General features: G+C 51.7%; 2 protein-coding genes across 2 annotated transcripts in view; both read left to right on the top strand.

Moving 5' to 3' along the window:
- The window catches only part of LOC143693058 (olfactory receptor 14C36-like), a 188277-nt gene that overhangs the window by 113035 nt on the left and 47799 nt on the right, over positions 1-27443 (top strand). The window lies entirely within an intron of this gene.
- Positions 1658-27443, top strand: LOC129130572 (hydrocephalus-inducing protein homolog). The gene is made up of 16 exons (XM_077173110.1): positions 1658-1678; positions 3715-3834; positions 5597-5731; positions 7168-7367; positions 10401-10519; positions 11819-12023; positions 12700-12892; positions 13980-14079; positions 14996-15114; positions 16282-16505; positions 18027-18094; positions 19042-19274; positions 20729-20829; positions 22074-22142; positions 25843-25986; positions 27419-27443. Exons 1-16 carry the CDS (start codon positions 1658-1660, stop codon positions 27441-27443), a joined length of 2076 nt encoding a protein of 691 aa, XP_077029225.1.

Here is a 27443-nt window from a genome sequence, read left to right as displayed (position 1 = left end):
CCTAAAGAAGAGGAGGCCCGCTCTAGCTATCTTTAAGTAATATTTAAGCTACAGCTTTGTCTGTTCAAACTATTATTAATGTTCAGGTTTTAGCTCCAGGTTTCAGTATGATCCATCTTTGAATTGCACAAGGTAGCCATAGAGTTCAAATAAAGTCCAACTAGAGGCCTAACTATACCAGCTACTTAGACCAAACAAGCTCTTAGCTACTTTCAAATAAGATAACATTTTTAGCACCAGTATATGTCTTGAATCTGCAATGAACTGGGTTCTGGATTTTCAGAGTTCCATTGTTGCTCCTTCCAGTTTTGTTGAGGCATTGTCGCTCATCTGCGACGTCCTCCTTCAAAATGGCTTCTGGATTCCCAGGAAAGACCACAACACCTCGTCTTTTGTCCAGGAAAGGACTGAAGCCTGATGCTGTGAGTAGCCCCTGGGGCTGTGTTAAGGCTGGAAACTGCCCTGGTGTCCCTGCTCTCCCTGCCCCTGTTGTCCAGCAGTGCTCTGAAGCTGCAGAGCCCCTCCCCAGCCCTCTGTGCCATGCTCCTGTTGCTGGGGCTGTCCTGGTGCAGTAGGGAACACTGTGGGATGTGTCAGGGACAGCCCAGCGCCTTGCCTGGCTGTGCCAGCAGAGCCAAGTGAAACCAATGTACAGCTGAAGCCCTCAGCATGGGCTTCTTTCCTTCCCCTTTGCCACAGCAATTCCTTCTGTCAGGCTGGGCACTCACCTGTGCTGCTCTGACCAAGCTGCCCTTGGGCACCTGGGCATGTGAGGGGGAAAGCTCAAACTCTGCCCCAAGCCTTGAGAGCCACGGCTGGTCCCAGCTGGAAGAGCTTCCAAAGCAGCTGTTCTCTCCCAGCTCCTGGGTGGGCACAGATGCAGCCCTGCAGGCAGCACTGGAGCCAGGGCCACAAAGGTCCCTTGCTGTCTGCAGCTCACTTGACTGAAGATGCCCCACTGCTGAGGCTCTGCCAAGGACATCCCTCTGTTTTCTTCTCTCGAGGGCTCTGTCAGCCCAGACAGAGAAAACCAATGCTAAGTAACAGAGAGAGCTAAAACTTGGACACATTCCTGTGCACCTCACTCTTGGTACAGCTTGTCTTGCTTGCTTCCCTTGGACTCAGCCAGCAGTGCTATCTCCTGCCTGGGAGTTTTGAGTGTTGTGCAGGGGTGGAGTTCAGGCAGTTCTGAGAGCTCCTCCCCACTCTCTGGAAAGGTCACTGCCTCAATCCAGTGAAATGTAAGAGGAAACAAATGCCCAAAGAGCAGAAATCCCCAAACATGTCCCATCAAATCACAGAGAGACTCATGGGACAGAGCCATGTGGCTGGAGTATGTCTATTGCACTCTGTATTATTAATTTATTGGTGCTAAGTATTTCAGCAGGCAACTTCCAGGGTTTCCAGAACTGTCCTAGTGGTTGTGATCACAAATTATTCATCAGTGCCACTTGTTCAAGGAAAGCCTTTCTGAGCAAGCACATCTCTGACATTCTTGCTGTTTGGTTTTTTTTGTTTTTGGTTGGTTTTTTGTTGTTTTTTTGTTTTTGCATTTCAGCTGCTTCCCTCTAAGTTCCAGAGGGAGAAGTTTGTCAACTCAAAGCAGGAGGCCAGCACTGGGGGGAGTTTTCTGCCCAGAATTGGCCCATGTGTCGACATGAGTGAGACTCGTCCAAAGGTAGCCTTTTCCCGCTCTTTTCCTTTCTGTTTAACATGAAGTTTGAAGAGGGTGAGTGCTTGTGACAGGCTCGCCTCCAGCAAAAGACCTCAGTGTCCAGGTCCTGTTGTCATTGCAAACTGCTGGGAGTGGTGGACTGGGAGTCCTGATCTGCACTAAGCCAACACAAATGACCTCTGCTGAAGCTGCTGGGCTGTGCTGGAGTGTAGCTGCCATTGCTAAAACCAGGGGGGGAAGGCTGAGGACGCAAAGGCACCAAATTGCCATTTGCCATTCTCCTGCTGAAGGAGCCACCTCTTGCTTTGGTGTGGTCACCATCAAATGCTTGGGGTCACAGCATTCCCTCCACAGTGGCAGCGTTGGCCTTTGAGGCCGAGGACCTGCAGGAATGACTTCAGCTTTAGCAAAACAAATTGCATTACTGCTTTGGGCTGGAACAATGTGTTGGGACCCTGAGGGGGTGTTAGATTTTGCAGGCTGCCAGATGTACAGGGGACTGGCCCTGGGCAGAAGGGAATGGATGTGCTTTATCTGGATCAGTGCCTACTCAGAGGTGTGTTTAAAGCTGCTTTTCTGGCAGGACTGGCTCAGTAGAAAGCACAGTGCAAAGGGGTAGGTGACCGAGGTGGGCTGTTGAGCAGGAAATTGGCAGCAAGCGACACGGAACACAATCCAGGTTAAGGATTGCCCTGGAGAGGGGCCTTGGGAACACCTCAGGGAAAGGCACAACTAAGGCCCAGTGTGCTGCAGCCACTCCCTTCAGCAGACTGTGTCTCCTCATGGAGTCACACACAAGACCTGCTTGTGTCTCTGGTGTAACAACAGTGTGACTGGAGAAGGCAGACAAAGCAGGGCAGAGCCTTCTTAAAGCAATGTCTCTGGTCCAGAAGCATTTGCTGTTGTTGTGTCTTTCCAGACATGCCTCTGCAATGGTATTAAATAAGATGGCAATAATGACAAGAAAGCACCCATTTAAAGCTAATGGAAAAAGGAGATACCAACTCTATTCTTACCCAAGTCGCTGAGAAAATAATTGAACCTTATCCTCATTCAGCATTGTCATTCCCTTGTCTTATATCCTCATTCACTTGTCTTTTTCCTGACTTCATTTTTGCCTTTACCTGACTTCCTGACTTTATTTTTGCCTTTACCTCTGTTAGAAAGGCAGTAACTTTTAAATGCAATGAAAGGGGACAAAATCATCAAAGCAAAAGAAAACTGTTTCTTAGCAAGCACACACAGAGGCGTGTGTCTGCCTGCCCCCGAAAAGGAGCAAACACACCCTCCAAGAAAAAAGCAATCTTTGTATCCCCTTTGTACCCAGCTGGGACAGTCCCTGGCCCCTTTTCCCCGGAGGGGTACTCAAGAACTTCCATTCTCTCTGACCACCAACTTTTCTGTCCCCTCTCCTCTCATCCTCCTTCCTTTTGGTCAGGTCTTCAGCCAGTTGGTGCTGCCAACTCACAGCAACACCCAACACACCAACCTGAACAAATCCAAACTACAAACAACACATAGTACCAACAAATTCCATTCTTTCACTTAAAAACCTTTTGGCTTCAGCCAAATACCACCTCATCTCTCACACCTCCTCTAGTACTGTTCTCTTCTTACTGATGCTTAAGTTCTAGTTCAAAACAGGTATTTGCAGTTGTGTGGGCCTCAGTTTCCCTGTCTCAGAGTAAAGGACATCCCAAAATTGAATCTGATGTAAATTTGTAGGTCTTACTTACTCCATGAGTGCTCAGTCAGTGCACCAGTGGGCACAGGGCTGTGCTTAAGGAACGTGCTGCCTGGCATTCTGGAGAAGGAAAGCTGGAGAAATCAAAAGAGCAACTTGGCTTGAGCCTGCTCTAAGCTGATCAAGCAGTTCTTGATCAGCTCAGAGCAGAGGTGGGTGAGCCAGAGTTTGCCCAGTGTGTCCTGGGCACACATGCTCACCCAGAGTCTGTGCTTCACTGGGGATCAGTGTAAGGGATCCTTCATGAACTTTCCTCCCAGCAGCTGAACCTCTCCCTGCTCTCTCGCCTCTCCAGCTGTCACCAGCTCCCCCGAAACGGAGCGTGATTGGGGTTTCCCCACGAGAGCTGGTATTTCAGAACGTCGTTGCTCATGAGGTCTCTGAAATGGTGCTGTCTATCATGAATAAGGACAAGGTAAGTGCTGGCACCTGGAGCTTTAACACTGTGCTGGAAGAGGAGAGTGCTGTCATTCCCCCAGTGTACAGCAAAGCAAGTTATCTGCTGCAGCACATCCAGAAGAAAATGTCTCAGCACCTTTGTTCTGCAAGTTGTGGAAATCTTCCTGTGCTGGGAACTGTCCCCTGATTTTGGCCATGCATTGATGGTATCTATGCCAAAGGAGTTTCCTGCTCTTGAAAGCTCTGGATTGGTAGGAATGTTGAGCCTGTACAGTTCTTACCTGCTCTCATGCTTTGCCTTGAGCTATAGCACATCCTGGGTTTCCTTGGTTAATCTTGGCTCCTGGTAGGAATCTCTGCCTCTCTCAGCCTGTTTGGCTCCCTTTGTGCAGCTCACAGTCAGCTCAGGGGCTGAGTCTTCTCCACTTTATGCTGGAATCACTTCTCATTCATGGCATTGGCACTGCAGGAAATGTGTTCTGAAAGAGCCCTGCAATCAGAGTGATGGAGCAGAAGCAGTGGGAGGCCTTTAGGTGCCACTTCAGGCTCCTGCTAAGTTTCATTCAGCTCTGCTCAGCTTTTCCAAAAGCAACACGGTGCTCTGCTTTCCCTTTGAAGAACCACAGCACATCCAACGCTCCTGGAGGTTTTCACCTTCACTTGTGATTGTTTTGCAGTTTCCCAAGAGAGTTGAGAGGGAAAAAGTTGAAAAATGTCACCAGTTGTGTTCCAGTGTAAAGAGGAAAACAGAGACCATTGGAATTTCCATCAGGGAAACATTTCTCAAATGAGCCTTGTGCCAAGAGTGGGCTGGTGGGAAGAGACAGGAGGGAGTCCAAATCATCTGGTTTAGACTTTCTGAGAGCATTTTGGTGCTCAGGGGTTGATGATATCTGTGTGCTAGAAAATGCATGTGTGCTGTGTCTGTGAATCCCAGAGGGCAGCACCTGGCCTGCTGGCTGCAGGCAGGAATGCCCAGCAGCCCAGCTTGCCTGCACAGGCAGCAAGAAGCCCTGCAGAGCCAAGATTGGCTTTGCATACTGGAACCACACTGTCACTCAGTGCTGGTCATGTTTCTCCAGGCAGAAAATGCCTTTGAAGCCCAGAGTCAATAGGCACAGCCTGTCTGTGTTTCTGTCACTTTTGGCCAGCTGATTGCTCTCATGGTTTGATGATTCTTCCTTGCTGCTTTACTGCCCATTTAAATTCTCTTTGCCATCTGCTTGTTTTAGGGGTTGCCTTGCTGTGTTCCTTCTTTTGCTTTTCAGGTTTGCTTTTACTCCCAGTAAGGCCACAGTGGTTTGGTCTCCTCTCTTGCTGCTCTGCCTGCATGACTCTATCTCCACAACGTCCCTACCCAAACCTCATCTGCTAGAAGGGAATTTTTTCCTTCCCCCAGGACAATTTGATGCTTTGCTTTCAGGTAGCACATTCGCCCCTGGAACATGACAACTTCGTGGCTGTGTGCAGGCAGAAGCCAGCAGGTTTTTTGGCCTTGTTGAATATGCAGATGACTTGGTTCAGGTGCTCTGTCTCCATCCTGCTGGTGCTGACCTGCTTGGCCCTTCCTTCCCACCAGGCACTGCCCTACTGGCCCTGGCCACAATGCTGGAGCCAGACAGGAGGGATTCAAGCTCAGCCTTGTGAATGATGTGCCTGTGCCTGCACAGCTGAAAGTGCTTTGGAAAAGGGGCCAGGGAGGGATGTCAGCAGGGCACGGACAGGTCTCCTCTCGTTTCCACAAGTGGCAAAATCATCATGTGATGTCTTTGCTGCAGATTGCTCAGATGGTGAAGGTCTGCATGGAGAGCTCACCTTACTTCCAGCTGGCCTGCCCCAGTGATGTGTACCACATCGTGCCACCAGGCGCCTCTGCCCCTGTGCGCATCCGCTTCAGCCCCGACGAGAACAAGGTGAGGCTGGAGGAGCCAAAGCACACAATGATCTCCACAGCCATTGTTTTCCCTGCACTCTGCTCCAGCCCATTGCATGCTGTGAGCTGGGCTCCAGGCCCTGGGCAGGCAGCCTGCAGCAGCCAGTCACACCTTGGCACTGCTGGCAGGCACTGCAGCCAGGCCTGACAGGCTCTGCTTCCCCTCCCTGCACATCCCTGAGCATTCCCAAGGGAAGATGCACAGGGAACAGGATGAAAATGACAAAGAGATGTTGACAGTTGTTCAGCCATCTCTAGGTCCAGTGGAAGGGGTTTCATTATTATGGAAAACACTCGAGGGACAAAGAGGTCAGAGAGCTTTCCTCCTTCCTGACTGCCAACAGCTTCTCTGCCTGCCCCTGGGCTGGAGCAAAGACGGTGCTTTTTCACCCCCTCTGTTCTGCAGCCTTGCAGCTGTGCTGTCCCAGAGCACAGGTGACCAGGGCACAGCTGCAGGGGCAGGGCAGAGGATGTGCTGTGCCCGTGAGCCCAGCCTGGCACAGGCACACTGGGCTCTGGGTGCCCTTGGTCAGCAGGAGGTTGCTGAGCTGCAGGGGACTTGGACACCTGCCTGAAGGAGCTCGTGTAGGGCAGGTACAAGCTGCAGGCAGAGCTGTGGGCCCAGAGCCTGTGGCAGTGGCACTGCTGGGGCTCTGTCTTCATGCCTGTCACTGTGCTTGCTCTGTCAGCTGGCACCCATTCCGTGCCAAAGGTGCTTCTGCATGGAGGTTTGAACGGCAGTGCTGAGGCCCTGGCAAGTCTGATCTCACTGCTGGCATCTGGAGACTTGTTCATCCAGAAGGGTTTAGGACATGGCATGGAAGGGAGGAAGCCTTGCAGGCAAACAAAGAGAGGCCCTTTCCAACAGCATCCTGCAACCTCTTAGCACTGTTCTTCTCCTGACCTGGTTGGAGAGGCAAAGTTAGAGGGGAGTTCTGAGCCAACTGATGTTTCTGCACCAGGCCAGAGGTGCAGGATCTCTTTGGGTGCAGCTGTTTTCTCATCTTCCTCTTGCTGCTTAGAGTCAGTTGAACACTTTGTCCTATTCTCAGACAGTGGGAATATAGAAACCTAAAGAGGAATGTGCTGTGTTCCCTAGCTCCATGTTCCTTAGAAGGAGCTTAGGAATTATTTAATATCATTAAAATTTGTGAGTGAAAATGATGGTGGCCTAGGGCAGTTCTCCGTATGACCCAAGTGACACAAGAGCTTAATGCCACTGGGATAGCTTTTGCAAAGGGCACTGGTGCCTTTAAAATGTGACATATTAGAAAAACTCAGTGTTCATTTTAGGGTGGAATAGGTAAATTGATGCCCGGCAAATTGATGCAAGTGATGAGTTACAGGAAATGGTTTTTCTTCTGCCACGGGGATGGCACTAAATGCCCTGTGCTGAGCCAGTTTCTTTTCCTGCAGGATTATTCCCATGAGCTCACCTGTATCATGGCAAAGGAGAAGATCGTTGTGCCAATTCGGGCCATCGGTGCCCGAGCCATCCTGGACTTCCCTGCCCAGGTGGACTTCTCCGAGTGTCCGGTCAGGCACAGCACCCAGAAGACTCTGCTGGTTCGCAATGTCGGTAACCGGACAGCTCATTACCAGCTGAGCACCCAGAGGTGAGGCAGCTCATCTGTCCCTGTGCAAAGGATATCACCTTTGGGTGAGAGCAGAGTTGGGAAAGAGCAGCAAAGGAACCAGAGCATCAGAGCTGCTGCCCTGCAGCCCTGGCTGGAAGTGAGCAGGATGGATGGCATCTGCTCTTGCTTTCAGTGTTCTTAGCAGGATGCAGCCTTTGAGCTTTCTCTGTCCCAGATTTCCTGGAGGGTGCTGGAACACGTTGGGAGCTGGCTTGCTGAGCACAAGCAGCTTCTGAAATGCTTCCTCACCACTGCCAGCCAAACAGACCCATTCTCTGAGAGGCCCCAGGCACGTGGCTCTTCAGTGGTCCCTGCATCAGATGCCCAACATGAGCTGTGCTGTGGGCAGCTGGTGCAGTTCCTGTTACTAAAGCTGCTCTGATTTCCCTTGTCACCTCAGAGCATCAGCTGCCTTTTCTGTTCCATGATGAACCTTTGAAAGCCAGTTTAAGATTTCAAACAGATGATTTAAATCTCTGAATAAGGCTGTGCCCCCTTTCATTGAGATTTCTTTTGGAATACTCTGAAGTTCCTGTGTTTCTGCTGTTTTTTCTTTTTGGTTTGTGTTAAATGTTTTCCAAAAGATCATGAACTCTTCACTGGGAGCTTTCATGAAGGTTGAGCTCCTCTAATGCCTCTCAATGTACCACATGCCCATAGGTATATGCACAGGTGTATAGGAAATAGGAGATATTTAGGGAAGATGTGAAAAGCACTTGGGCTGATTTAGAAGATAAAAGTACAGAATAATTTCTGCTGGAAATCATCTGAGCAGACACACTGCTCAAAGCAAGACCAGTGCCTGGGGATTGCAAGGTGCCATTGGGAGATCTGGACCTGTCTTTAGATGCCATACAAGAAAACAAACAAACAAATGGACCTAGTTAAAAAGCAGAAGAAAACAACCTATTAAAACCCCCTCCATAGCTTCTCTTTTCTGCCTGTTGGGTGCAATGGTGATTCATTGAAAGGGCAGCTCTAACAGGGTGAGAACTGTCTTAAGGAACAGCTCACAATTAACAGATAAAAGGCCAAAATTTAGCCTGCCAGCCCCATCTCTTGGCAGTGGTTTTCATTTGGTTCTTACAGTGTCAGGGATGTCTCCTTCACAGCTTTTCTATCTGTGGGCTCAGGGAACAGCTTAGTGATGTTGGCTGAAATGCAGATGACTGCTACAGCAGGAACAGAGGAGTCTAGTGGGTACAGCCCAGGGATGTAGGAGATGCAGGGGCTGATTTGCACTGAGTTTTTCAGTCCTGAAACTGAGTCCTGGACTTGGCTGGATCCTCTTCTCCTGATAATTTGAAAAGAGGAAGATACCTTCTTTCTCAGGCAAGAGAGAAAGAAGTCACCCCTGAAGTCACCCCGAGGAGTGTTATTCCCATCCTGCCATCTGAGGGCAGGAACATGTAACATGGGGCAGCAGTGGGAAGGAATGGAATGGAATGGAATGGAATGGAATGGAATGGAATGGAATGGAATGGAATGGAAGGTAGTACTGAAGTGTGGCCAGGGATTCCCTTAAATGGCAGCTTCTCTGTTCTGGTGGAATTTCTGGCAAAAGAATAAGAAGAAAATCCCGTGCCTTGCCCCCAGCAGGCACTGATCCCCCCGAGCCCCAGCAGGGACCTGCAGCAGTGCTGGCATCAGCCCCGGGGCAGATGCAGGAGCACGTGCACTGATCTGGCTCTGGGGCTGCTGAGGCCTTGTCTTTCCTCCCCTCCCTCCAAAGTCTCACGTCCAGCACATAAACATTGCTGGCCCAAGGCTTCTCCATCAGCCAGTGATGGTCTCACCAGTGGGAATGGGAACAGCTCAGCCCATCATTGCAGCAAGAGGTCCTGAATGAGCTGAACCTGAAGCAAGTGACATCAATCAAGCTCAGCTTGCCAGATGTTCTCTTTATTTCTGTGTGTGATGTAATCATCACCAAACTCCCCAGAACAGACTTTGAAAGGACAGATTGACCAGCAGCAAAGCACCCAGGCCAGGAACTTTTGTTTCCTCAGTGGGGCTGGAGAAGAGCACAAAGCACATTTCCCCTGAGCTGTCCCTGAGCATCAAAGCACAGAGTCTTGTGCTTGTCAGGCAAGAGCTCTTTACCTGGTGACCAATCCTGATGGCTCCTGTTAAATCCAAAGTGCACCAACACATTTGCATTAACATTTCCAACACCTCACACAGAGTTTCTCTGCTGGGCCAAGCAACAGTTACCAGCCTGGATAACAAGCCACAGTCCCAGACTGCATTGCTGGTAAACACACAGAAACCTCCTGTTCTGCTTCCTTGATGTGCTCCTGCTCATGGTGCTTCATTTAGCTGGCATGGGCTCCTTCAGACTGTAAATAGCATCCTCCTTTTGGCTTTCCATGTCACTCTATTGCTCTAATCTGCATTTGCACTCTTTCAGAGTTTTGACTGCTCCTTTTCTTAGAGCAGCTTTCATTGAAATGTTGATTAAATGTGCCCTTTTTAGGCTAAATCAGGATATTTTCAAGGCCAAATAAACCAAAGAATCACACTGCAAATTCAACTGTAACTATTCCTTGGTCTTCAAGGAAAAGTTCCTTCTCCCTGTCTGATTCCTAGGCTGTAATATCCCAGGACAGGTAGTGCCCTAACATCTGCATCTCCTGAGATGAGGTTTATAGGCAGCAGGAAAAGAGAAATTCCTGAGGCAGTCAGTGTCAAGTTCTGCATGCAGATAGCTCTGAAGCCTCTCTGTGCTCTTCACAAACCATTCTCTGATGGGATTGCTGGCAGTGGGACCCTTGAGCCTCATTGCAGAGAGCTGGATGCAGAGTATGGGGGAGCTGAGGTCATTTTACCCCCAGGATCTTGTGAGGGCTGGATCTCCTCAGCAGTGGCTCAGTGGCTGTTTCTGAGCCTGTCTGTTCTGTCCTCTGCTGCCTGTGCTTGCTTTGCTCCCTGCTTGCCCAAGGGAGCTGCAGTGCAGCAGGAATCTCCTGGCCAGGTGTCCCCCCAGCCCTGATCCCTCTCTTTGTGTTGCAGTCCTTTCTCCGTGGTGCCGACCGCAGGAACTCTGGCTGCTGGGGACACCATGCAGGTGACAGTGACATTTCATGCGCTGACCAACGGGGAACATTTTGGGTCCCTGTGCTGCAACACAGGTGAGTGCTGGCCCTTGCAGGGCACAGGACAGTTCTCCACATGGCTCCCTGTTGTCCCTCCCCCTGCATTCCCTCCAGAGGTACCTCCCTGTTCAGCTTTACCCCCAAGAAAACTGAAAACTCCTTGGTGATCAGGGGCTTGAGAAAGTGGATCCCGTCTAAAGGGTGAAGATTTTTGATTCCTGTTTTGCTGGGAGTTGCTGAGTGGAGGAAGGAGGATCCCTGATTCTCCACTCCCATGTGGCTATGCCTGGGTGAAGTTTTATTTGATTCCTGGGCCGTGCTGGATGTGAGGTCTCCATCAGACTCTCTCCAATGCAATGGATTTCTTGCACACCTCTGTCCCATATGCTGCTTCTCCACTGGCTTGTCACACATCCTTTTTCTATGTGGCCCTTACACATAGATGTAGTTTCTGTCTAATAACATTTTCAGGCCCTCAAGTTCCTGTTTGGTGACAAATCAAGACCAATTTTTCCCTGTGCCCATTTCCCAGGCTGTTCATGTTGTTACAAACCTCTCACATCTATCTCCCATTTGATTTCTAGACTGAGGAATCCCATTCAGTCTTAATGTAGAAGCTGCTCTGTACTTATTAATCTTTCTATTGTCCCTTTTTTATTTAATGTGCAATGCGCCAGCTTGGTTTTTGAGATCAGAACAATAGAAAATATTTCAAGACTGATGTGGCTGTGGGTTTGGACAGGGAGATGATGATGATGATTTTCATGGTGTTCATTTGAGAGTGGTTTGTCATATTGCAGAGCCAGGCTGGTTGTGTTTCCTCACCTGTGTCCCCTCCTGCTGTGCGCTGTCACTTCACTTGTTCCTCTGGGCCTCCTTTTGCTGCCCACCTGCCCCCAGGCATATTTGCTGGTCAGCAACAAGGGATCCAAGGGATCAGGAGAGATGGGAGTCTCGTGGGATGCCCAGGGAGACCCTGGGCCAGGCAGGGCTGAACAGGGCTCCTCACCCTGTCACCTGAAGGACTTGGATGCAGAAATCCCAGTGATCTGAGTGGGTCACCAGAGCACACTGACCAATCCCACTGTCCATCCTGTCACCTTGGGGCCAAAGCTCTACAAACACACTCAGAAACAAGGGGTTTAAGGAGCTGCCCAGGACATCCTCACCACTCTACACACAGAGCTGTCAGGATGTGACAAATGGACTGATCCACAGAACTGCTCATTCAGATAAAAACTGTGACACCTTCTTTTGTGCCCTGGGATTTGTTCTGTTCCTTGTGCTTCCATCAGCCAGTGAGCTGAGCAAAGACTCCCCTTTGCTTTGTTCCAGGTGAAGAGAGTATCCACACAAAGCTCCATGGAGAAGCTGTAGATGTTGATGTTGTGTTGAGCACAAATTCCGTGGAGGCTGGCAAGACCTTCATCACCATGGCATACCAGACAACCGTGTTCCTGGAAAACAGGAGTAACATCACAGCCCACTTCCAGTGGAAGGCTTTGCCTTCTGAGGAAGATGACTATGAAGAGAAGAGGAGGTTGGTTTGGAAGATGCATTTCAGTGAGATATATGGCCCAAGACTGAAACTAACCTATGGCCTCAGGGGGGTGTTGGTGCTTTTGAATGGTTTAGGCCAAGTAAACCATGCCTGGCACTGGGGTGTGTGTCCCTGGGCTTCAGGAGCTCAGCACTCAGCATTCCAGTTCCATTTATACTCCAACCAGGAATGGCATTTTGGGAAGGAAAGGTTGGTTGCAATGACTGATTTCCTCAGGTTCTAATTGGGCTCCTGTCTCTCTAATCTTCTTCCTACATGACCTGGCAACATCTCCCCTTCCCAGGGAAGGTGGGATGCTCTGTGACCTTTATGTGCATCCCCCAAGCAGCTCAGTGGGAGGAAAAGCCAGCTGAGGTGGTCGGTGGATTCTCCCTTAGTTTTGGCAGAGGCTTTGAGCCAGGAGGTTTCTCTGGAGGGATGTTGGCTTTGGAAACCTCTCCTGAGCTTGCAAGTGTGGGGTGAAACTCCCTGCTGTGCCAGTGAACAACAAGTTATCCTCTGATCCATGTGGGACCCTCGTGGCTTGGCTCAGCCTTTGCTGGGGAGCTGCTGCTGCTCCTCCCCAAGTGCTTTGCTCTCCTGCACTCCCACTTCTCTCTGCAAATCTGTGGCTTATTAAATGATCAGCTGGCCTTGTCTCTCCCTGGGGCTGCAGGCAGTGTCGTTTGCTGCACCCATCGGGTGAGGAGTGGCTGGAAAACTTCACGGAGGAGAAAGAAGTAGAGAAGGTGCAGGGCTTTTCTGAAGATCACACTGCCCTCCTGAGAAGCAGGGTCCAGGAGAAGAAGGCAAAGGTGCAAGATGACCCCCTGCTGTTCGCCAGTGAAAATTTTTTCATTGAGCCATTGGTAAGTGACACCCGAGAACCTCATTTTCTTCCTCTTCCTCTTCCTCCTCCCAAGCACCCTTCCCCTGGCTGCAGTCACTGGGCAGATCCTCAGCTGGCCCCATGTGCTGGCAGGGAGGATGTGGAGTTTCTGGAGCGGCTGCAGAGCTCCCTGCTCAAAGCATTTGTGCCCTGCAGGCTCAAGGCAGGGCTGGGAGCCTGACACAGCCCAGCTCTGCTGCCAGGCTGGAGCTCAAGGCCCTGTGTGCGTGTCCTTGCAGTGTCACAGGGAGCAGTTCCTGTAGGCAGGGGCTCCCCCCACACGTGGGGCTCAGCAGAGGCTGTTGGAGCACTGCCAGCTCACACACTGACCTGAAGCTTGCAATGGTTCCCTGGCAAAAGGAGGCCAAATTCAGCCCAAGGTTAATGACAGAAATGCCAATCCCCTCCTGTAACCATGCCTTGCACTATTGCTGAGTGTCCCTTCCAGTGTCATCCTTGTGTGAGCCTGGACACAAGGGTGCAAGGCTGAAATGGGCCTTTGGAGTTCTCCTGCACACAGGGACACAAAACCTTTTCCTTTTCTGGTGATGCAAGCAAACTGCCACGTGCTCCCATCAGCCAGAGCCCTGATTCTGAGTACTGGCATTGGGAGAGATGATGAATGCCTGGTGTCTGCACAGAGCAAAATCCCTTCTCATCTTGCAGTAAAGCCCAGAATAATCCCAACCTCTGCTTTCTTTCAAAACAGCTTAACTAATATCTGTAGTTCAAGGAAGGGGATCATGTTCTCTTCTTGGTTACTCCTATGGCCCATCTAAGGCCAAGAGCCACCAGTGCACAGTGGCACTTACATCCCATGGAGCTGACAGCAGCATGATGGGACCAAGAGCTTGTGTCAGAGCAGCAGGAATATTGTGGAGAGTGGCAGCTGATCAGCTGAGCATTGAGAGCTTCCAGCGCTGTGTTGAGCTGGGTTTGGAGGCTTTCCTTGGCTGCTTGTGTTGTTCACTCATCATTGATGCTCAATCAAGGCTTACAGGCCTGTGGTTGGAAACAAGAAATGTGGAGTTTGAAGAGCAATGCTTTGCTGTCTCTTTCTGTTGTAGGAGGGAGAAATTGGGCCGAATTGTTCGGCTGAAATCACGGTGACCTTCAAAGCCCTGGAAGCACTGGAGTATCAAAGTGTGGCTTACTGCCATGTCTCAGGTGCAGCTCCTTTGCCCTGCTCCTGTCCCCCTCAGTGAAGCCATGGTGCAAGCCTGAGCCCACTGGGCTCCCATGGAAGTGCTGGCAAGAGTCCCTGGTCAGCAGGGCAGTGCTGGCACATCCCCCCTGGCCCTGCAGCCTCCAGGGAGTCTCCTGTGCAAGGCCAGGGCTCAGAATGCTGGCTCTGCCTTACTGATCCCAGAACAGCCCAGGCAGTGCAGGGAGAGGTTTTCATGCCACGGCTTTGCCAGCATTTCCTCAAAGGCCAGAGAGCTCCAGAGCAGAACAGCTTTAGTGAACAAGCACTAAGCCCCTGCAGGCCCCTGGCCTCCAGGATGGGTCCATTTGCCATGGATCCATCATCAGGTGGAAGGAGCTGAGTTAGAAATGTGCTCCCTGGCCCTGGATCACCTCCCAGTGCCCAGACAGCAGCAGAGCAGAGGTGGCTGAGCCCCACTGAGCACAGGGTGTTTGTAGAAGGAGCACCCTTGGCCAGCAGCTGCTTCTCTGCCTGTGTGGGAGTTGTCCCCTTGCAGCTCTCACTCTGTGGAAACAGAACACAGTGCTGAGTGTCAGAAGGGGAGCACTTGGGCAACAAAGGCCTGTGCTCCTGGCCCAGGTAGTTTGGTAATTGCCAAACTCATCATGAGCTTTTGTGCCTGCACTGAATGGATTTCAAAGCTCCTCTAGGTGCACGGGAAGGAAACCACAGAATCACAGTATGATGAGGGTGGGGTGGACCTTAAAGATCATCTAGTGCCAAGGCCCCTGCCATGGGCAGGGACACCTCCCCCTAGAGCAGGTAGCTCCAAGCATGAGTACATCCAGCTCAGAGTCAGGGACTAGCACTGAGGCAGCCTGGAAAATCCAGTGTGACAGAGGGAATGATTGTACTGCAATGGACATCTCTCCCCAGGCCGTGAGATCAGGCTGCCCCTGTGCCTCAGAGGGGAAGGCCAAGGACCCCTGGTTGAACTCAGCTCTCCTACGCTGAACCTTGGGAATGTTTTTGTCTACACCCCCTATGTCTATGAGGTGAGCAGCAGGGCTTGGGATGGATCCTGATGGCTCCTGAGGCAGCAGCAAGCCTGGTGGAGCTGTGGAATTGCTGCCAACCTGGGCAGCTGTGAGCAGGGAATATTTGATGTACTGCTCAAACCTGGGGGGTCAGAAACGTGTGTCTGTTGTTCCTGAAGCCCCAGTCCCTGCTTTTGGGCAGCCTTCCTTAGGGATCAGCTGGGAGGCTTCCTGCAAAACAACCCCTTGCCACATGAAACCAACACTGGGTCAAAAAGCTGCATGTTCAGAGGCTTTTGTGGCAGTGCCAGACACAAGGCACCTTTGGACTGGGCTCTGCAGAAGCAGCTGCAACAAACTGGCTGCCTTTGAGCTTCAGCCCAGTGCAAACAGCTTCCAGTCAAGTGTCCCTGCTTATTGCTGAAGTCACAGGAAATCCATCCAGCCTCCTGGCTCAGTGCTGGCCATTGCAAAGGGCTTGGGAGTTCTCTCCCTTGCTGACCAGTCCCTCACCACACTTCAGCCTTGGTGCATCTCTGGCTCTGGAAGGAGAAAAGTGTTCCTGGGAATAAAGCAAAGGATTTTTCTACCTATTTGCCTCCCCCCCAACAGTGTCAAGTTTGCAAAAAATTCATGAGAGAGCAACTGAAAGAGGTAGAAAATGAGGCACTACAGCATGCCAGACACTTTCAAAAGCGCGGCTGGGGAAGGGAAAGACACGCTGAGTTTTCTTACCAAAGGATGGTGCTGTCTGTACATTTTGATGCTGATGCCTCATTCTCAATGAATTGTTTCCATGGTATGGGAAAGGTGAATGAGTAGATGGTGCTGTTGGAGCTGTGCTCACTGGGGCAGCAGCAGCTCTGGGGTGATTCACTCCGCAGCTGCAATCACCCCACTCAGGGCTCTCAGGGCCAGCTCCCCATGAGCTTGGTGATGCTGAGCAGAGGTGCACTGCTCTGTGTCCATGGGATAAGCCCAGGGTGACTGCAGGTCTGTGGAGTTGCCACTGCTCTGCATGAAAACCCAAAGGCAGAACTTGTCCTGTTGTATCTTTTGACTTCTGCCATTCAGCAGCACAAAGCATCTTCTGCCTTTGCTGGGTGTTCATTGCATCATTAGACAATAACTCACAAGAAGGGAAGGTTCCACCTGTATTTCCATTTTGCTTTCTTGCTTCTGCAGGTGGAACTGATTAACAAAGGAGCTCTTGATGCTCCCTTCACCTATATCCCTTCAACCACAAATGTGGACTTCTGCTTCACGGTTGAGCCTGAGCGGGGTATGATTGCACCAGGTGGGACCCAGACTGTTCAGATCTCCTTCCATACCACCGTGCTGGGGAGCTTTGAGGAAAAATTCCAGTTCAGTGTGGCTGGATCTCCTACACCTGTGATCCTGACCATCAGGTAAGGACTCTGGGAGCTTGGTGGGCACATCTGTAGCTGTCTCTGGGACATCCCCCACCTACCTCATTTTGGGGTTGAGCAGAGAAAAAAGGTGATGCCTGAGGTCTTAATCTCTGCTGTGATCCTGGCATTGCCTTAGTGTCAGGATGCCTCCTGCCCTGTGTGGTACCCAGGAGCTGCAATGACTCCTCCCTGCAGGGATCTCCCTCTGCCTTGGGCCATGGCAGGCAGTGGGATGGAGCAGCTCTGGGCAGCAGCTGCTCTGGGATGTCCCACCTGAACACCCAGCAAGGCCCCCAGGGCTTTGCAGATGGGCCAGCCTGGGGGATTCTGTAGCAGCAGCAGTGTTTTTAAAAACTTCCATTAATAATCCATCCCAAATGGGCAGCAGCAGCCTCAGCTCCCCTCTCATGGCCATGCTGTGGGGGACAAGCTGTGCTCCCAGCTCCTGTGCACAGAGTGCTCTGGTGCCTCCTTTGCACAGCCAGCAAAGGGCTGATGTGGGAGTCAGGAACTGTGCAGCAGGAACTGTGCCAAGGACAGGGGTACCATCCCATGGGCTGGTGCCATGGCAGGAGACAATCCTGGCCCAGCCAAAGGGAGAAGGGCTGATCACAGGGGAGGCAGAGCTCAGTCCTCAGCACCACAGCAGCGTGAGGCCTTGTCCCTGCCAGCCTGAGCCATGTGCTGCTGGGATAATGGAGTGGAAGCAGGAGAGCTGATGCTGGCTGCTCTGCAGCTTTGGAGCTGGGCTCCTGCTGTTGGGGGGCACTGGCTCAAGGCAGTAAAGAAATGAAAGCAATCTGCACTTGATTGTACCAATAAGATAAGGGAGATGGATAAAAAGGAACAAGGAAGTTATTATTTGGCAAGAGAAAAGTGGTGAGTAGGTCTGCCCATAGTGGAGAAACAATTATGCTGGCTTTGTTTTTGGAGGAAAAGTGCTGCTTTTTTAGTTTGGAAATCAAGAGGGAACATTTCACCAGTCCTTTCCTCTAGGATTCACCTGTCCCCTGGGTAGAACTGTTGCTGCTCTTTTCAGAGGATGTTTGGGGCTCCCCTGGATTCATGTCTCAGAACTGTGTCTGTAATGATTGTGTGGGTCAAACTCTCCTGAGAAAGCTCCTCCATGGGAACAGCAGTTGCAGCTAAGAAGGAGCAAAGCAGGGCACCTGTGGCTGGAAAGGCTGCTTACAGAAGTTTGTGGGGACACCTTGATGTCCATCCCATTGCAGCTGGGGAAACTGAGGCACGGAGCCATGTCTGGGTGTGTGTTCAGGGTCCTTCATGGGACCCCCAGCATCCCAGGGGCTTCTCCTGCCTGCCCATCAGTGGCTGTTGGCTGCTGGCCACTTGGCTTGAGCTGCCTCCTGTGCACAGGGCCCTGTGCTGAGCACACGGTGCTGTGTTGGTTGGAACCCCAGGGTGCCCTGAGCCCAGGTTTTGTGCCCTGAGCCACGACAGCCGGACCTTTGCAATGCCTTTAACCGAGCCCTTTCCTGCTCTGTCCTCGGCCTCCAGGGGCAGCGTCACTGGACCGAATTTACACTTCGACCTCCCTGAGCTCGACTTCGGGGACATCTCCTTTGGTGAGTGTTGCCTGGGCTGGGACACAGCGTCAGGGATCTGTGCCTTCCAACAGAAAAGCATCCCTCACTCCTGGTCTGCCCCAGCAGCCTCTTCAGGCTGTCAACTGCTGCTGCCTCAGGGGGCATTTTGCCATTGTGAGATCCAATAGAACCAAGGAATAGAAAGGCAGTATTTTCTAGTGTCTCTGTCCTGCTTTAAAAGACAGATCCCCACCATGTGTGGCGGTATCTCTGGCTTTGCAGGATGGAAAGCAAATCTCAGAGCCAAAGTGGGGATCCCCTTGCAGGCACAATCACAGTGAGCAGCATGGCTGTGATGTCCCTGTTTGTTGGGTGAGGTGGGACATGGTTCCTAATTGCTAATCTCAAACCAAGGCTGGGGTTTGCCCCCAGTTGAGTGGACTCTGAGCTGTCATGTGCTCAGTCTGTTTGGCCCAAACCAAGAGATGCTTTAAGGGTCCTGCAGAGAGAAACTGCATTAAGGTGCATCACATTCTAGTTCCTGATTCCATCCTCATTTTCTTTTGCTGTAGCTTCTTCTCAATGACAACTCACTGTTTATGTATCGTGAAAACAGTGGGAATGTTGGCAGACTTACCAGGGAATTTGACAGCTTGAATTCTCAGAGTAAATGCTGGGTCTGGGTGCACACTCATCACTGAGAGATAACTGGTGCTGGTTTGGGGCAGGGGAGGGAGCTCCTTCCCCTCCCAAAGAGAGAAGCTTGCAGTGTTCAGCAGGGCTAGGAGTGGGCATTTTCAAGGCTGCAGTCTGGAATCAGTGTCCAAGGGAACTCAGTGATGATTAATTCCTCATGCAGCTTCTCGGTGAGCTGTAGTTCAGAAAATAAAGAGCTAAACTCCAATCTCACTTTTATCCTGGCAGGATATTCCCACCAGGATCATGCCATAATGGGTGCCTGAATGGATATTTGTGTCCTTTCCTAGGCTTTCCCTATACCCAGAGATGTCGCCTCACCAACTGCTCCATGGTGCCCGTGACATTCAAGCTCCGCATGTCGGACGATGGCACGCAGCCGGCTGTGGACAGCCTTGATCAAATACGCAAAGAAGGTGACCCATCCTGGAGGAAGGGAATTCATTTCTATGTGGAGCCAAGGGAGTTCACAATGAATCCCAGCCAAGGAACCATCCTCCCCCAGGGACACCAGGACATTGAGGTATGGGAAGAATCCAGCCGTAGATGCTTCAGCACCAGGGCTGAAGCTTCACTGGAGTGTGGGAGGGCTTTAGCTCTGGTGCCAGCTTTGAGCATCGTGGGAGTGAGAGATCTGCACTGCTGGGAGGCCTCTGCTAGCTGGCTTACCCGGGATGTTCCTCAAGGAGCACTGGTTTGTTTCCAAAATCCTACACTGAGATCAATACCATATGGTCAAGTGCTGAAGCCATTCTTTTGCTTTTGAGAGCGATTTCTTTGATTGCAAGTGGGCAGAGCAAGGATGAAGGCAGAAGGTGGCTGTCAGAGAGATGTCATTGTATAAAGCAGTTAGCTTTTCTTCTTGGTCTCATTTTCCCTCTCCTGAGGAGCAGAAAAATTTGTGTTCACTGCAGGGATCTCCAGTGGAGACAAAAACCTCTGCAGCCATGTGTTGCGGTTCAAATTGATTTTATCGATTCCTTGTTCTGTTGTACACCCATGTTCTCCCTGAGTTGGCTCACGCCTGTGTTTTACCCTCCCTCAATGCTGTCCCTCATGCCGTTCCCTGCCCCTTGTTCCAGCTCTTTTCCCTGCCTGTCTAGGCAACCCAGCCCCTTTTGTTCCCAAACCTTCTTTGCCACTTGAACCTCGGGCCAATCCCTGATTGCAATACCCCTTTGGAATTCCCCTATTCTTGGAGACCCCATTGGCCATGTGACCCATCCTCTTTACCCTCCTACCCCCAGTGGTCCCAGACACTTGATGTAATCCCCTCACTCCTCCCCTGAGGATTCCCTATTGATTTGCTGTTTGTATCCACCCCCTGATTTGTATTTTTACAAAAGCCCTTGCACAGGAGTGTCCAGGGCTCTTGTGCCTCTGATTCCTTTATTTGGAATAAACCCTTCCTTGTGGAACTTCAAGACAGAGAGCCTCCTCCTTTCTCCTCTGCCTGGTCCCTGTGGTGGCTTGTCTCTTGCGCTGTACAGCAAGTGGCTCTGAGGGCTCTGCCTCTGGTAAATGCCCACCCTGGGGCAGCTCCCCACTCCTGGCATGGTGCCGGAGTTCTAAGAGCCAGCCCGGGCTCTGGGTACCATGGCAGCCATGAACTGCCCAGCACCTGCTGGGCCACACTTTGCCCTCAGCCTTCTGCTGTAAAGCTGAACTCATTGTGTTCAAGTCAGATTTCCTCTGCATTTATGTCATTGTAGTCAGATGAGAAATTGGCCCCTTAATTTGAATACAGTGGTGTGTAGAGCTTTAGTCTAATGTTTTAATGAAGCTGACCTATGCTGTGATAGCAAGGTGTGTTTAACAAATCTGCTATTGCCAGAAGGCTTTTGTTACTCTGAGACTGTGCTCTACACATGGACCAGCAGAAGAATTAAAGCCAAATCCTTCCTCAAGAACTGGAGGATGTCACATGTGGGTAATGAGCTTTTGTAAGGAAGAATTGACTGTTCTTTTTTCTACCAGGTGACCCTGTGTTCCAACACCGTGATGGAATTCTACAGGAGATTGCTGGTGGACCTGGAGGGTTTTGGTGAGGGAGTGGCATCAGTGGTCATCACAGCCAGGTACCAGCCCTTCCTGGCCTCCCCCAGGCACTGCCTTGCACAGGCTTTGCTGGCTGCAGCTGCCAAGGAGAAGAGCTGCTGAATGGCCTCATGTTGTGCCAGCTGGACATGAGAACAGCAGTGCTTGGACAGCAGCCTGTGGTGAAAAGCACCCCTGCTCACAGCCCAGCACAGTCCTGGCCCTTTTCTAAAGGGACCAGGAATGGTATCATTGATTGGCCTGGGTTTTGGTGCTTGAGGTGGAACAAATTTCCCGAGGGCCTCCTCTCCTTCTTCCTGCAAGAGATGGAGTTGTGCTGGTTGTGACCACCCTGCATTGGTTTGGGCCACACCAGGCAGCCTGCTGAGAGTCAGGGTCTGGTTCTGTTCATGAGGGCACATGACAGGGGAAAGTGGCTCCCAGCAAGAGTGGGGAGGGCAAGGTCTTATGAGGGGAAAGCAGCCTTGATGTGGCAGGTCAGCTCCAGTTTTTCTCCTTCCCTGTGCTTCCCATTTTGAGCTTTAATGTTCTCAGACTTAAACCAAAAGTCGTTCTTGCTGCAGCAGAATTCCACCCTGCTGTGCTGCTGTGGGTGTCAGTGTGATGCCAAGAGGGATGCAGCTCCCTGGTGCTGTTCCCTGTCCCAGGCAGAGCCATGCAGGCAGTGCCTGGGCTGCCATTCTGTAAAGCAGGTGGAGCTGGGGCCAGGCAGGGCCTGGAGCTGTGCAGTGAAGGAGCCAGGGAGCTGCAGGGCCTGGCAGGGGCTGATCAGCCCCTCTGTGGGGCAGCTGCTGTCTCGTGCCCTCCAGGGCTGGGGCAAAGAGCTGAGTTCTCAGGCAGGGCAACAGCACCATGGGAGAGAAGGGAGTCATTTGTACTGAGACACTGGAGTTGTGTGTTCCTTGAGCCTTAGGGAGCCCTGATCCTTGTTGGGATGGCTCCCCCAGAGCTCGTGGGTCACTGGGACTGTTCCAGGAGTCCTTGCAAGCCTTCTTGGGTAAAGGAGGGGCTGAGGCAGCTGTGGCTCAATGTGCTCTGCCTGGGGCACTGGGCAGCCTCTGGGTGCTGCCTCTCAGGGTTTGCCCCTCCTTGACAAGACGTGTTGGAGTGGGAAGAGGTAGAAGGCAATTTATCCCTGTAGGGCTGTTCAATGTGTGCATTTGACAGTGACCAGTGTGTTCTGCTCCATTGCACAATCTTTGGGGGGAAATGTTCTCCATTCTCTCAGTATCTCTGATTGCCCTGGGGTCATCTCTCTGCCCAGATGTCTCGTTCCTGAGCTCCAAGTGTCCTCCCCAGTCCTGATGTACGATGAGTGCCACCTGAAGGTGCCGTATGAGAGGAAGATCATCATTAGGAATCCCAGCCACCTTCCTGGCTGCTACGGGCTCATTCCCCAGGTTTGGCATCACATCCACCTCCTTCTGTCAAATATTACTGAGGAGATTATCAGGGGAAAAAAGGGTTTGGATAAGAACTTGCTGGTTTCTCTTCAGTCTTATAGATCTGCTGAGAGCAGCATCCTACCCGACTGTAAACTTTAGGAGGCAGTTGAAGCTCCTGAGGAAACAGTTGATGTTCTGGTCTTCAGGGTGTTTTCATGTGGGAGATCTGAGAGGGTTGTGAAAAGCTGCTGCATCCACAGACACCAATGCCTGTGCTGGCAGCCTCCTTGCAGGCTCCCCTGGGAGTGCTAAGCCTACAATTCTTGCATCTTGTGTGTGCCTTTTACCTTTGTGCTGGGGAGTTTGAAACGTGTGTGTAAGTTGCTGTTGCGGTGGATGTTAAGGAGTCTAAAGTTTCTCCAGAGGTGCCTCTGAAGTTGCATTTCATTCTGTCCCTTCCAGAAACGCAAGGAGGACTCTGCTGTGCTCTACTCCAGCCCCAAGCCCTGTGGGATTGTGCAGCCCCAGAGCACAGCAGAGATCCCAGTTGTGGTGGAAGTGCAGGCCCTGGGCACTCATCGCACCAACGTTGTCATCGGCGTGTTCGGGGATGAGAGAAACCCACTGGTGAGGGCAAGGGGAGATGTGAGCCTGTGTGCAGCTGCTCCTGGCAGGGTGCACAGGGACAGGGATTCTGCCGGGGAAAACAGGCCCAGGCTGCTGGGGAGAAGGACAGGAGGGATGGGGGGCACAAACAGCTCCTGCCTTAGAGGTGGCAATCTCAGGGTCTGACACAGAATGGAGCTCGGCTAAGCTGGAATCCAGGGGCATTTGAGTTCATTCTTCTTTCAAATGCTGTTAACTTTGGAAACATCTGTTTGAAAATGTCATCCCTCTGAGCACAAAAGAGGACGTCAGAAGACTTCTGGGAACCTTGAGCTTTCTGTAAAAGAAAGGAAAGCTGGCATTTGAAGGGTGGTTGCAAGGACTGAAACTTCTATTAAAACATATGGAAATGGCAATGCCAAATTCCCTGGATGGCACCAGACATCGGAACCTGGGCCATTGTGGCACTGCCTGTAAATCAGTGAACAGGAAGGACAGGCAATGCAGGCTGTGCCAGGGAGCCTGAAGTTTGACAAAACAGTTGCTTTCAACTATCAGGCTGCTTCCCTTAGAGAGGAGGGTTTCTCCCCACCAGAAGGACCAGTTGTTTAACTGTCAGCCTGGTCTTAACAAGGGATTTCTTGCAAAGGTAAAAGCTTTGGGCCAATAATTTTTAGTTGGAAAGGTTCTCTTACCTTAATCCTTTTTGATTTGGAGGTGAACATGTAATTTTCTTTTTCCCAAAAGCCCAGCATTTCAGCTGGAGAGTGGTAGCTGTCCCTAAAGAAATAACTTGAGCAAGGTTGAGCTGTTGAAGGTTTTTTAGGTTTCCCTGTTGTGGTTTGTTTTGTGTTTTTTTTTATTTTAAATCTTTCTTGCTTGCTTCCTGGAACAGAGAGCACAACTACGGAGCTCAGGACAGCTGGCAGAAATCTCCCCAAGCCCAAGGCTGGCAGAGCTTGGCAGGATCCCAGCACCACAGCCTGTGTATGTATGGATGGATGGATGGATGGGGAATGTGACCTGAGTCGCCTGGGAGAGTTGGGAAATGTCAACCAAGCCCCCAGCAGTGTCAGGGGAACATTCCTGATAAATCCCTGGTGGAGCTGCAGAGTTTCTGGCCTTGGGCACTGGGGGGGCTCTGCTGGCTGGGCACTGGCTGGGTCTGCCCCTCGGTGCCTCAGATCTCACCTTTTTGCTGCCTTCTCTGTCTTTCCCTCTCCCACTGTGCTTTCTGCATCCCCAGCAGGTGTTCATGCCTGTCCTCTGTAGTTGCTCAATGCAAGCAGTTGCAGCTGCTGCAGCAGCTCAGTGTCATCCCTGGGCTGCCTTTAGAACAGACCTGCTCCAGCCTGGATTGGGAAGGGCTGGATCAAACCATTTCTCAGGTCAACGTGCCAGCACCCACCCAGGGGCTGCATCCTGGCCAGGAGCTGCTCGTGCAGGTGTCCCTCCCTCCCACTGCAGGTCCCTGTTCATAGTTGTGTTCTTTTCCAGATGTGAGCCTTACCCATCTAAATTCCAACCCCAACCACCAAAGGGGAAGAGACCCAGTTTGGATTCCTCGGCATCTCTAAGGAGACGCTTCAGGATTAGAAATGTGGAGGAGGCAGCCACAGCCCTGAAAGAATCGTGGGGTTTTGCCCAATCTCCAGGAGCAGAGGTAGATTTTCTTGTACCCCTACTGCTTGTGCTGCCTCCCCAGCCTGCCAGCACCAAGTCATGCTCATGCTGAGCTCCCTTTTTGCTGCCCTGCTCTGCTGTGCACTGACAGTGGGCTGGGCAGCAGGGCCAGTGGCTGGGTATGGGCTGTGTGGGAGGGAGAAATAGGAGAGTTTTCCTTGGAGAAGCTGACTCAGAACCTACAGACCTGTGATGTGTGGGGGATTTTTTTTTTTGCCTTGTTTCCTTCCCAAACTAAGATGAGGCTTTTCTCTGCATCATCATGGTAAGACCTCCAGCTTCCTTCCCAGAGCCAGCTGGGATGATCCTGATCTCCATGGAGCCTCTTCCCAAGGCAGCCAGACTCCCTGTTTGCAGGGCTCTGCTTTCACCCAGAGCTGCTGCTGCACTGCTGGCCCTGAAGCTGTCTCACAAAGGGAGACTTTGCAAAGTGGCTGTCTCTTCCTCCCAGCACAGAAAATGGCATGTTTTCCAGGTGCCAGCACCAACTCCTGCAAACCCTCACCTGCCACGAGGCTTGGAGGGATTCAGGTGCTCCCTGGACGTGGCGCACGCTCCCCTGGGAGCGGAGAAGGCAGGAGGGAATCTGTCTCACTGCCCATTGTCAGTGTGGCCAGCAGGGCTGGAGCTGCCAGTGCCGCTGGGGGCCCTCAGCATTGGCCACAGAGGGGCCTCCCATCCCTGCAGGCCCATCACAAAGGGCTGCTGGAGCAGCTGCTTGTTGGAGAGGCCGTGCAGGACACGTTGTAGGGCTGCCCAAGGATGCTGTGCAGCACCTGTGCAGGGCACTGCTCCCCCTGGAACTCCTCAGGTGCTCCACAGGAAGTTTTTGCAGGAGCTTTTGCTGTAGCACCTTGAGAAAGCAGCATTTAAATCAGAGAGAGAGGGGAAGAGCCTCAGGAGTCAGATGAGCGGGGCTGGGCTCCTTCCCTCAGCTCCAAGAGCTCTCACTCTGAGTCTCCTCCTTTTCTAAAAGCAGGAAGTTTTGAAACTTTTTAAAGGCAAGTTGTGCATCAGAGAGAATTTCTACTGCCAGGAGACATCCCAGGTCACTTTCATGTAATGTACTAATTAATGCATTGACCCGTGAGGATGGGAGAAGATTTTCCCCATGGTCCCTGCACTGGTCAGTGGCATGGATGCAGGATGAGGTGAGGGTGATTCTGGCAGTGTTTGGGGAATAGGCCCCTCTGGCTACAGCTGCACTTTGCTCCAAGATGCTCTTCTGCATCCATTTCCATGCTCAGCACCTCAATCTCTCCTGTCTTCCACCCAGGCTTTCAGTATCCTGCCAGTGCCAGGTGTGCTGCAGCCAGGAGAGAGCCAGCAGGTCTCCTCCACCTTCTCTGGCCACCTCAGCAGCACCTGCAGTGTCCCGGAGCTGTGCCACGTGGAGGGAGGCCCCAGCTACGAGGGGCTGGTGCCTGGGGAGGCCTCACGTGTCAGCTCCTCCCTGAGCCCCCGGGAGATCAACTGTGGCTCTCGGGCCCCTCTGAGGGAGAGGTGAGTCAGCCTTCCATGGGCTCCTGCTCTTCCATGGGTTATTGTCCCTGCAGGGCTTCCCTGCTCCAAGGACTCTGAGCTCAGAGGTGCTGCATAGCAAGGGCCAGCAGCAACACAGGGAGGGCCACTCTGAGCTCCCTGGCTGCCAAGAGAGGAAGGACCTTCTCCTTTTGAGACAGAACATCTTCTTCTCTATTTGAGTGCTGAGCCCTCCTGGCTTAGCTGCTGCCTGCAGGGAGCTGGGCTCTGGGCTTGCCTTGGCACTGCCTCTAGAGGTGGCTTGAAGTGCATGGTGTTGAGTGGCATCTTCTTCATCATCTCCCTTCTTCACCAAAACAGTGGCATTGTGGTATGGGCAGGCGTGGGGCACAGAGCAAACCTTGCTTTGGGTCCTGCTGCTGCCCCAGATGAAGCCCTTGCAATGCTGATCTGCCAGGGTTCTCCTTATGCTGGGACAGCAGCCAGAAAAGCTCATGTCCTTTAGGCTCCCCTGCATCTGCAGCCGTGGGCAAGCACAGGAGAAGCTCAGCTCCAGCAAGGCAGCCCAGCTCAGGACACACAGGCCCAGGGTGGAGCTGGGAGTGGAGGCTGCTTCAAGCCAGCCTGTGCATCAGGACTTCTTCAGGCCAGGCTGAAGTTGGTTTCATGGGGAGGAGAGGGACGAGGCTGCTTCCAATGGTTTCCATGGCAGCCAGCACTGGTTTGCTTGGTCACAGCTGGGTTCCAGCAGGAAATCTGGCTGACAAGAGCCTGCCTTGCAGGAGAGGAGTTCCTGCAGCCTTTGCTTTCTGACTGATAGCATTGTTCTCATGAAGGAGCAGGCTAGGAGTCATTAAAACTGAAGGTCACGGACACAGACTCTCTAACTAATTAAAGTTAGACAGTGGTGTGTTTATTAACACCGGCGGGCGGCACCAGAGCCGTCCCTAAAAGGCGTGACCGCGCTGCCCAAGGTTCTTTGCCCTCTCTTTATTGACCAAGATCTTACATACAATACATCTGCACAAGCCCAGCACCTCCCATCCCCGCTCTGTATTCAAATGAGGTCATTGGTCCTTCACACCTGTGCAATTCGTCCCTTGAATTGGGTCTCGAATTGGGTCTGTGGTCTTAAGGGATGAAGTCAGGAATGTCTTCATCAGGTCTCTGTGACCCTCTGGCACGATCCAAGGTTCCCTGCTTAGTGACTGATTGACATCAAGCCCAGGTGCTAAGCATTGTTCTCCTGGTTTCAAGATGTTCTTATAACAGTTCACTTCCTCCACTTCCTTCTAGAAAGAAGCTCCTCATGGTAAACAATAGAACATTCAGCTCCGGCTTAAGCATCTCATAATCATTAACCTATGGTCTGCCTGTCTAACTTACATCCTGATCAATGGGAATTGCTTCTAAGCCTCAGCTGAAATCTGAACTCTTTAAAATCATGCTTCAGCTATGCCCAGGAGGAAGGGGGCTGA

Source organism: Agelaius phoeniceus, unplaced genomic scaffold (genome assembly GCF_051311805.1).
Source record: "Agelaius phoeniceus isolate bAgePho1 unplaced genomic scaffold, bAgePho1.hap1 Scaffold_115, whole genome shotgun sequence".
NCBI lineage: Eukaryota > Metazoa > Chordata > Aves > Passeriformes > Icteridae > Agelaius > Agelaius phoeniceus.
This window is presented reverse-complemented; position numbering and strand designations above follow the sequence as displayed.